General features: G+C 32.4%; 1 protein-coding gene across 4 annotated transcripts in view; it reads right to left on the reverse strand.

The window, feature by feature from the left end:
- Window positions 1–12,148, reverse strand: part of LOC145662003 (uncharacterized) — a 202,782-nt gene that overhangs the window by 104,493 nt on the left and 86,141 nt on the right. For all 4 annotated transcript variants that reach the window (XM_081727341.1, XM_081727340.1, XM_081727339.1 and 1 more), the window contains exons 12-13: window positions 8,695–8,721; window positions 4,942–4,974 (exon numbers count right to left, since the gene is read on the reverse strand). In XM_081727341.1, coding sequence (XP_081583467.1) covers window positions 4,942–4,974; window positions 8,695–8,721 — 60 coding nt within the window. The remainder of the gene's footprint in view (window positions 1–4,941; window positions 4,975–8,694; window positions 8,722–12,148) is intronic.

The raw sequence follows: 12,148 nt of genomic DNA on the forward strand, positions 1-12,148 counted from the left end.
ACCCTACTTATGAAGCAGGTATTTCCCCTGTTGTGGAAAGAATCGAAATTGCTAATTTTGTTAAAAAGTCAGGATAAAGATCTAACAGAAGTGAGTTCTTACCGTCCAATCTGCCTTTTGAGAAACATCTCAAAATTATTTGAAAGAATAATAGCAAATAGAATTCGAAAGTATAGGAATACTGAAGATGATAGTTTACAATATGGTTTCAGAAAGGGCAAATCTACGGAAGATGCCTTAAATGCATTTGTATATCAAGTTAAGGAAAGTAGCATGGAAAGAAAATATGCATTGGCCCTGTTTTTTTTTTTTTTTTTTGACATAGAGGGAGCGTTTGATAACTTATGGACGCCATCCCTTATTGAAAGGTTAAAAGAACTAAATTTATCACAATATTTAGTAAATATAGTTAGGGATTACTTCTTGAATAGACAGATCATCATCCATGAGAACGTGGGAAATATCAATGTTACTGCACAAAAGGGATGTCCACAAGGATCGATCTTAGGACCATTGATGTGGGATTTGGAATTTCAGCCGTGTTTAGAAAGACTGAACCAATTAGAGGAAACTGAACGAGTAATTGCTTTTGCTGATGATTTGGCTGTAATAATCTCAGCAAACTCTAGAATAGAATTCGAGAGAAAATCAGCACGAATTATAAACGAATTACATGATTGGTGTGGAAAGTCTAAGCTAAAAATCTCTGAGAGGAAAACGAAATACATGATTTTTGGAAGTAAATTATTAAGAGGCTCAATAATTAAAATAGGCAACAGTAAGATCGAGAGGGTACCAGTATTTAAATATTTAGGGATTATGATAGACGATAAACTGAATTTTGGAGAGCATATTAATTATGTTACTCAAAAGGGTCATAAAGTAACAAATAAACTCATTTCATTGGCTAAAACAAATTATAGGCTACCGAGAAAATTAATTAAGGCTTATCAGGAGGTAATCCTAAGCGCCTCGATGAACTATGCTTCCAGCGTATGGGCACATCGATTATTGGAGAATAACCCCTTAAAAGCAAAAATAAATCGCCCACAAAGAAACCTTTTAATTCGGCTCGATGGCGCCTTCAGCACGACACCGCATAGCGCATTGTGTATTTTGATGGGTTTCAAACCAATGTATTTAACAGTAATCCAGAGAGCGGCAACGTATTAGTATAAAAAAGGAAATTTAAATAAGACGAAAGAACTGTTAGGGATCAAAGCAGAAAAACTGAATGAAATAGAAAGACAAATCCAACAAAAAGGGATACAGGACTGGCAAGTAGATAAAACATCAAGAAGATTATTTACGTTTATTCCAGATGTTGGGATGCGACTTAAATGGAATTACTTCAATCCCAACAAAGGACTAATTCATTTCCTAACAGGACATGGTCCATACCCAACCCATCTTTATAGAATCAACAAGAAAGAACATGATAGCTGCGAATGTGGAGAACAAGGGACACCTGAACACAGTGTTCTGTGGTGCCTGTTCCTGGAGGAGCACTTGCGAATCCGTGACCAAATTAGACAGAAAGATATTAAAGATATTTTGGAAGATGAAGAGGATTAGAGAATCCTGGCACATGTAGCAGAGGAATACTCAGAACTATGCAAAAAAGCATTTTACAGAGAAAACACAAACTAAATGGACATAAAATATGGAAAATAGAATGAATCAGGATTCCTTCCTCCTGGACCGAAAGAAACTTCTAGAAGCGCTGGATTTCCGCGCCCCCAGGAAGGAGGTTAAGTGATGGTGTGTGAGTGCCTAGAGGATTCTCGGTCTTTTGACTGGTAAGGAACTCCGGATGCTCTGGGAGCGTGTGATGCGATGGTGATAAAATGAGTGGGAATAAATATACACTAATATGTAATAGAAACGATCATATATAATAATATACGCAATTGTGACATGAAGACTCGGAAATACAGCATCATCTCGAAGCTGCTTCGCGATCCGGTCACGATAACGTGCGACTTCCGGTCCGTGTGTACGCGGCGGCGGAACACAACTGACCAGGGCCCGCACTAAGTGCTCCGAGTGGGTCCTGGGCCTCATGTCGATACTCACGGTCGTTTTTTGATGTGCAGGATGAACCGAGATCAATGAATAATACAGCTACATTAACAAATACAGCCAAAATCATAATTTAAAAAAAATCAGAGAACCAACTTTGAAGTATGACACTTAAGTGCATTATAGAGAAGTGGTGTGTTAGTGATGTGTGTGCAGTGTTAGTGAAGTAATGTGTACATATTGATTATTAACCACACATTGGAAACCATGACACAGGAGAGGAACACACACACAGGTGAAAATCACTTAGGTGAGAAACAAAGATTAGGATGAGGACATCAGTAAGCAGACACCGAAATTATCTGACTGGAGATCAGAGCATAACAGGAAAATTTTTTCGTGCTATTTTAATGAACTCTAAAATCAATAAGACGAAAATAGAAATTGTAGATTTTGGAAATATTAAAGAATTATCAACAGAATATACATGACGATTTAGGTAGTAGCTAGATAGCAATCGAATTTTGTTAAATAATATGATAATAACATTAGGTAGGAATTAGATAGTAATTAAATTCTTGTTAGTTAGCAATATTGTTGAGATAGCTCAAGTCCATTTTGTTTTTCTTTTCGTTTTCTTTTTGTTTTTGAAAATTTGTTTTCCTTTGTTTGTTGTTCATTGTTGTTCGATGTTGCGTGTTGTGGTCTCGTCCTTCCCACCCTTTTCCTTGTTCCCTTTTTTCCCTCCAATTATTGCAAATAAAGGATGACGAAAAAGGCTAAAGAAAAATAAAATTCGATGATGATAGCCCGTTTCGGTTAAAGTCTTCAGATGCCGAAACTGAAGAGGCGGATCTGAGCATTAAAAAAATAAATAAAAACTCTTCCGATAATTTTCCAAGTTTGGAAGAGAATGTCACATCCCTTCACTATTCCACTTTTGTGTCCTTTTTTCGTATCGAATGTTCTAACTACATCTTCACATTACAATGTGTTGTTTAGAATCGAGAAGCACACTCGCAGCGTAGCTGCTCTTTAACTTCTACAGGCATGTTTTAATTTCTCCAATGAAGGATGCGTATGTCAACACAATTACGAAGATGAAAATTATAACGCCATTCACCGAACATTTTTAGGAAAGATATCATAACATGCATTAATTTTGATGTTTAACAAAATGCGTATTTACCTTCCATAACTGAGACTGAAATGATCATTCATTAATCTAAGGTTATATAGTGGAAATATGATGCTACTCCTCTTAATTTATTTGCTCTATTACAAAGTACTCTTGGACTTTAGTTTGTATATTATCAGCATAAATGGTTTTGTTTTTCTCCAAATAATAAAGATTTCATATAATTAGTTTAAAACAAAATAGCCAATACTTTACTAAAAATGTTATATATATTGAGATTCACGTGACTTAATTATTAGTTTTTTTGAAAAGTAAATAATCTGTTTTCTAAACATTGAAATTGATTGTGAAGTTGATTGTTAGACTAATGCATACAGTTCATCAACAGTATAATTTATTGTGCTTAGGATACGTCAAAATAGATATTGTTATGTTGTAAATAAGATATTTTTGGGTAGTATGTAATTGAAGAAATAAGGTGCTTAAATAAGAAGTAAAGAAAATTGATTTGAGAGACAAATTCGAAAAAGGCTTTAAATAATACAGTAATGTTCCAAATTACTTAATAGCGAGATGTCATTTCTTTCCATCGAAGCTAATTTGAGAGAAGTGACAAACAAAACTAAATTAGTCAATAAGTATCTGGTATATAGGGATGTTTTCATTTTGGGCCATAGAACTGACAGTTTTATGCTTTTCAAAAACGGAAATAAGCCTATATGTCAGATGCATATTGATTAACTTAATATTGTTTGTCACTCTTCTTAAATTAGCTTCGATGGGGATGACCGGTTTTCGAACTCAACGATTCAATTTCGGTAATATATCACCCCCAATTCGAAACTAATAAATCATAATTATTTTAATAGTGATATCTAACTTATATTAAAACTACATACTGAAATGTATTTTAGATTCTGTTCGCGATATAATAAACTAACAAAATGTAATAAGTGAATAATTATATAGTAATATTGAAAACTTAGGACCTTTTAGAGCAATTGCTAAGTTGAAGATCTGAGAGTTGCTAAATCCGATACAGCATGCTGTTATAGCGCACATTGTGTACGACAGAATGGCGGTTTACATCCGTATAAAGGAAATCGCAAACGTTGCGTTAAATGTAATAGCATATATATATATATATATATTGCAGCAATGCTTAATGAGTTTTGAGTAGGTTCCTATGAACTATACTTTGCAAATATATTTCTAACAAAACAATCAATCATATCTGCGTGCAAAAAAGTGTAAATTATACCTTAAAGGAATGTATTGCAGAACGCACTATTGGGAACACTAGGACCCATGAACTGGTAGTTTCACAAACTTCCGACTTCACTCCGTTTCATTACATATCCATTCTTCTTTGTATCTGTTTACTTTCAACTCATCATCAAGCCAGAGCCTATCTAATAATATTTTTGAAGCATGATTTGGAAATATGTGTTGTATAGAATCGTTTTCCTACCAAGTGCACATTGCTGAAATATATACATTATGTAGCCTTCGTGAAGTTTTGGAACTCTGATACTGTTGTTTGCTTTACAGTTTATCTTTATCGAAAAAAAAATGTATTTATTATGTAGTACTTGCACGTATTTGGGCATATAAAGCTCTAAAACTATGCGCTTTCGCTTTCAATTTCGTACGAACATTTTTTCTTATTATGTTGTGAGCGGTAACTTTGTACAGTTTTTTAGTGTGGTAGACAAACACATTCTACATACACGCTGTATAGCATTTGTGAAGGAGAGTTTAAGTTCTTATAGTCAACTTACACCAAAAAGTTTACCAACCAAGGGAAGGTTTCCCTGAAAGAAGAAAACATGTATATACTATAGTATTCAATTAAATCAAATAGAAGAGATATTATATGAATATTAATCCCGTTCTACAACAAAGACAGTGCTATTGACAAAAAAATACGTATTACATTTTTCGTTAGATTTTGTACTATAGCTGATAATTTATATAACTACTGACCAACAATTTTAAAAGTCTCTAGCCTTCCTAGCTATTTGTAATGAAATATATCAAACAACTTAATGCAAATAATAGTTGATGGATATATTATTACGCAAAGAGCTTTATGTAAAACAGATAAATCTAAATATATTGCAAATTGGAGGATCGAATGTTGGTATCGGCTGATATGACCAAGTTATCAGTAGATGTAAAATTATATATTAATACTAAGGCGCCGGCTAACCAAATGTGGAGATATAGAAACAATATGTTTCATACAGGGGTTTAGAAATTTAAATCGAGTCAGCAAAATGCAGATATATATATATATATACATGAAGCAATATTTATCTAAGTGACCTAGTTATTTTCTACGAAGTCATTTCTAAGATCATTCTAGTAGACTAAATAGGTACAAATTCCTTGCTTTCTTAATATGTCCATAATGTGACTTAATTATACATATATGTATTATGCAATTCTAACCGCAACCCTTCAAGTAATAGAGTTCAGCGTTTTAGTGTTTCATCATGTTTAATTTTTCTCCAATCGTACATTTAACACAATGACTGACTCTTAATTCTGCTTCACAGTAGAGGTCTTTAGACAATTAAGTTATTCGTAAGATTGTTACATAGGATTGTAATATTTTGAAGATATAATTATTCTCTATTGTTATATAAACTTTTTTTAACTTTTCCTACATCAGAATCAATGACTTTCGGAACTTGAACTCGTCAAAAATGTGAAAGTGCAGTCAGTGAGATATTTAATTTCGTAAAATATCTTCCATAATATCACATACATGCGATTAAGTGCTCAAGTGTTAAAATGTAGTAAAAACTAACGAAAGTATGTTTCTTAAAATTGGGAAAACGACATTCTGAGAATATATTAACATACCTCTTAAGAATAATTTTGTACACCCAGCACGCAATACCAACATTGATATATGCAGTTAACCCTATCAAGAGACTCCATATTTTGAAGAATGATAATACGTGTCGTAACAATACACAAATTCATTTAAACCATAGGTTTATCTCTTCTGTTTCCGAGATATAGATATACTCATGGAAAAACACACTATTCCATTCACATTGCTCTGAAAGCACATATCTGCTGAACTAACGAACGTATCGGAGTCGTTCAGAAACAAGTAGATGCCACGTGTAACAGATATTATATACATTACAACCATAGATTCCAGATCCCGAACAAAACTACTAATCCAAACGTTTCCATTTTTGAACCTCAAATTTGAGATCGAACCTCTAATATCTTACAATATTATCGCCAAGGAAGGCCAAATTCAGCCCTATATACGATAGAATAAGTCTCTTGAGAATAGATAAAATTAAGTTTTAGTATGGCCAGACTACTATCGTAATAGGTAGAGCATAAAAATGAATGAACGAAATATGAAACTTCGAATTATTACGTCGCTTCAAAATGTACTTTGTAGTATATCAACTGAAACATGTATATGCAAAATAAACAAAATCGGATTTCAAGTTTATTAACGCAATATTATTCAATGTACAAATTTACGAAATTATCACGCATTAATAACAAAGCAGTATGTTCTCATAGGTAGTTTCTCTTGGTAAGAAATTGCAGGGCAAAGAAAAACTCCATTGCCATGTTAGCAAGAAAAAAAAAGTGAAAGAAATACACTTAACAATTCTTATTTGTTGGATAGTTTGAGAGTTTATTGTTTTAGGGATTACAGTAGATTTTCAAAAATGCCTCCCTCAACTTCAATACACTTATCAGATTGTAAATGAACTGAAATCTTAAAATGTAAAGTCCCATGATTATGTCCTTCACCGCAAGAGAGACGATGATTGAGATAAGGGAATAATAATGGGAGAATTTGCGGTATATGGCATTATGCTTTACGTTTCTTACCATCCAAGAGAACCTACATACATATGAGAACATATTATTTAATGTATATAATGTAAGACCATAAATTTTAAGTTTGCAAGTTCAATAATGTTGCATTAATGCATTTGATATCCAATGCTGTTTAATTTAAAATTCTCCGTTTCCTTTGTTAATCTTCAAACTAAATCACAAAATGACGCAATGGCTCATAGGTTGGTATTTCATTCATTAATTTCTATGTTCTACCTCTTACGATACTATCTGTATCAACATAATTTTGACTACTAAATGAGTCAAAGTTATACAGTAAATCAGTTATGGAAATTCCTCATTTTAACTCATTACATTGCAAATATCTCCGCTACCCAGATTGGAGGTTCAAAACGTAGACTTTTTTGGATTACGAAATTTTGTTTGGAATACTGGAATCCGTGAGTGTAACAAATGTAATAAACATGTATTGTCCATTACATCTCAAACGTACTTTTTTTTATGACTCCGATATCTTCATTAGTTCAGGAAATATGTCTCTTAATGGCAAAGTATGCAAAACAGCGTGGTCTATCACCGATATATCGATATTAGGAGAATGAAGCGGAGTCGACTTATGGTTTGTTCATACTTTCATCCCTGGGTATATTATGATTGTACACTATAAATTGCACATATCCATACATATCATCCCTCCTCAAAATATGGTCCTTCATTGGTGTGTCTGGTAAATTATTGCACGCTTTGAAATCATTTTACTAGATTTAGTAAATCATTTATGAATGTTTACTTACCGGTACACACACAAGTTATAAACATCGAGATAATTACTGAAAAGAAGGAAAGGGGAAAGAGGCATAGATTTGGAAAATCGGAATATGAATCAATTAAATTGCAGTAGACATTGTGAAACAACTTCACCACAAAAGGAAATTGTACAATGTTGGTGAGTTTGGTCTAAGACACTTTTGTGCTACCCATAAAGCAGAAAATACACCAAGTTGTTGCTCTATGAAGAACTAGTATTTTTAAAATATATTTATGGCATGAACATTGCATTCTTATAAGTAACTAAAAGCGTTATGATTGGTCACAACAGCATGTTCACAAGTATCCCAGGCGACAATCGGATAAACAGTAACTGGTTTACTGTTTCTCTCTGTTGCTGGGATAACTAATTTGTCAAACCTGTCCTCTATTCAGAAGAAGAACACCAATTTGTAATTATAAAATCTGATATTATTGAAAAGGTGGCAGCCAGTTCTTCGAATCATATAGACGTAAATATGTTGATAGGCACGCCATAGTTATATGCTGCTAAATGTTCATATAATAAGCAGTATAATTGTTGATCGTAAGTACTAGTGAATCCCGATAATATTGTATTAACCAGTCGGAACTTCCACTTCTTAACACTATCAACTTCAGTCTCGATGGTTACAAAAAATGATTGAATGTCTAATACAAGGGTCTGCTACCTAACAGAATCAACACTATAGGATCACTATCGTTTGCTCGAATGTTTCCGATGACCAATTATAATTATAGTTGCTAACCGAAATTTTTACTATTTTCTCAAAAAGGTTTCCTAAATTTTGCCGGCAATTTTCTTATAGCAAGAATGCTCTAAAGAACTGTTTGTCTGTGTGATATTCTACATAAATATTTCAATTAGTGTTACGTACAAGAGATCGTGGTCCTCCATTCAAATTCTGAAAATCAAAAATACATAGTGCATTAGAAAATTGTCATGGTTATTTTTATATTTTTGAAAAGAGTTCAACATAAGCTTATGACATTAATTTTGAATGTAGTCCATATAGTACTAAATTAGATTAAATTTTGTCAGTGTTATCGTATAATTCTTCATGTAGCAATGACAATACCGTTGTATTTCTCATAGAAATAATTACTATTTGCAAACTATGTATCTTATGCTTACATAAAATTAAATACAATTAAATACTTAATACCCTATTCTTTTTAATAGAATTATGCAATCAAGTTCCAGACTTTTAAATCCAAGCATTAATTGCACTTTTTCGGTTTAATGTGTATTGTTCTTAAAACTTGTCAGATTTTTAAAGAGCACCATACAGAAATGAATAAAAAGGAAAATATATTCAGAAGAGATCCTGATCGTTTTCTTGGTTTAGTCTAATGCCACAGCTATTGTAAAAGTGGATGTGATATTTAGTGAACAAAATTTGTCAAATTCATATTACATCCCGTTTTCTGTGTAGCTTAACAATTGAAGCAACTCTACTTAATAGCATTGTTATATATATAATTGAAGATGGGTTACAAAGTGAAACATTAAATCAACCATCAGAATAAACATTTGGTTACAGAGATTCTCATTTGAAAATTTGATAATATTCTTAAAATACTACATATTTTTCTTTATCCCAAATAATTTCAATTTTGCACCATATCTAGCCTTCACATTTTGAACTCAAATAAATTTCCGATTTACTCGTTACCACAGTACAGCTAATAATTAAAGCGTTCGTATCTTAACTAAAGGTACTCACAGCTCTATATTTAAGTTACTGGTTTTAACATCTTATATTTTACAATCTTCGAATAGAATGCTATTTCAGATGTATGTCTGTAAATAGTAGCGTTACCCTTATATAAACAGTACTTTTTTTAATTTTGCAACGGGGTTACCCAAAATATGTAATGTATTAGATTTTATTCTGATTCATATATCATGCGTATTGGTAGTAAAATTAACTCTATTGCCCAATAGATAATGTGTTCTTCGATCCAGGTCAGACAATATCGTGTAAACAAATGGACGTATATTTCATCAAGGCTTCAGCCGAATTTAATTATGGCCCAATAAACTTGTTAATAAGCAATATTTAGCTTTGCTTTAAAGGACATTCGAACAGTATTGTATGTATGGAAAGAGAAGAAAAATAGATTAATAAAACTACTTTATTAGGGTCCCCAAAGTTAATGCAAATAATGAAGTAAACAAAAACAAATTACATATTATGACAAAAGTAAATTTGGCATAGATGAAATAATTACCTCGCAGAGAATAATCCGAAGTTCGTTATGATAGTAGAGAAAATGGTACTCAACTTTTTTCTAGAAGCACCCTCTTTATTTTTGCCATGAAGAGCAAACGCAGCATGAACTTTTAAGATTCTTTTATACATTTAGAGCAGAAAAATTTATGATTACTTTGGAAGGGAAGCTGATATAATGAATACTATATCGGTTTGCAGCTTCCTTTTGTGTTGTGTAAGCCTTCTTTCTTTCTCCCAATGGTGAATTTTCCAATAGGAATAGTTACACGACACTTGCATCATTTGTATGAAGTGAGTACGTGCATTTCCTAGTGAGTCGAAGGAACTATACAGCGCTATCTCAAAGATCTTACACGTTAAAATGCATTTAACCAGTTCTCTCTGTTTACTCTACAATGCCTAAATGAAAATGAAAAGTGACTAAATTTCTTACCATCTTATTCTCTTTCATATCATACCACATTTAATTTCAAATTGATGATGAATTTCTCGCTTTCAGAATGGCATATGAGGAGTGTATATCCAAAACATGCTAAATCAAAAAATATCCGATTTTGAATTGTATATGGAATCGTGAATATGAATTGAATATGAATATACTATGGACCCTCTTACGTTAAATTTTGATAATGCTTTTAGAGATTATTTTCTGTGTAAAATTCGGTGTGAAATATTACTTGTCATAGTGTTTCAATGTAAAAATATATTGTTGTTAGCCCTTTCCAAAAAAATCTTCCAAACGGATTTCGCATGTTTTTGAAATACATTCCTCATATGTATAAACTATTTCGAGTACATATAGTTCTCTATTTTAGCTCATTACTAATTGTGTATCTTTGTACATCTTCTTTGCTTACCTTTTCCCCAAGATCGATTAGTATGTTTACGTATTGCTTCAGTTTGTGTTATCAAATTGTACTAAATAAGTTATTTATATTAATTCATATTATTGTCCTCAGTTTATTGAAGGAACAAAACGAATACGATTATCACGGTAATCTTAAACTCAAGTTGCTTATCAGTTCATTCGGAATTACCAAGTAATTAGACGGTGACAATTCAATTAACAATTGAACACTAATGTAGTTTACTGCCCTTCTTAACATCTTTCAAGCTAAGAGAGATGGATAGTTGGTGGATTTGTGTGAATTTGAACGAAGTATTAGAACCTGAAAAAATGTCATAAACTATTTTATATATTGTCTTATTTCTAAAGTTAGTATATAGTCTATATCAGGAATATCTACCAATTATACATTAATTTTGTTAGATAATACAATTTCTAAGAAGATTTTGTATTCAATTTTCTTTGGGGAAATAATCAATTAATTGATATAAATATCTTAATGTATATATAAAAAAATTGAAAAGTACTATGTTTGTGACTCTAAATCACTTGAAACGCCTGATCAATCTCTATCAAATATATAACATGGATGTGGTTCTAGGCTGGGCTGGTTTTAGGCTATTCCCTTTGATGGTAGAACTGTGGGAAGGGGGTATAAAAGTAAATAAAACTTTAACACTCCTGAACCACTCGATCAAACTTGATCAAATTTTCAATATAGAGGATGTAGAGCCCTGGGTTCTTTTTATGATTTACATTTGACGGAGCAAAGTAGGGGAGGAGAAGAAGGTGGAGATATATATAAAAATCAATTTATACAAGACAGAAAGGGACTATATTTTAAAGTTAATTTAATAACTCTTGAACTATAAAACCAATCCCAATCAAACTTTGAAGGTACATAAGGTTTAGATCTAGAAACATTTTTGTAATTTTAATTTAACGGTAGATTCTAGTGGCGTGGAGGGAAAGGGGCGTATAAATAAGCACTAATGAAAGCTAATAAATTTTGAACCGCCAACCAATTTCGATCAAGTGTTCAACATATATGAGGGTCGGACCTTGGGTGTTTTTACCGTTTCACTTTCACGAGCCAACTTAGGGGAGGAGAAAGCTGAGATATTTGTAAAAAAAAAATAAAATATGACTGCCTTTGTGACTTCTCACTCTTGAAGCACCCAGCCGATCTCAATCAAATGTTTAACATACATGCGTTTAGGAACAGGGAATACTTTAGGCTATACACTT

Source organism: Thermobia domestica, chromosome 10 (genome assembly GCF_964235325.1).
Source record: "Thermobia domestica chromosome 10, izTheDome1.hap1.1, whole genome shotgun sequence".
NCBI lineage: Eukaryota > Metazoa > Arthropoda > Insecta > Zygentoma > Lepismatidae > Thermobia > Thermobia domestica.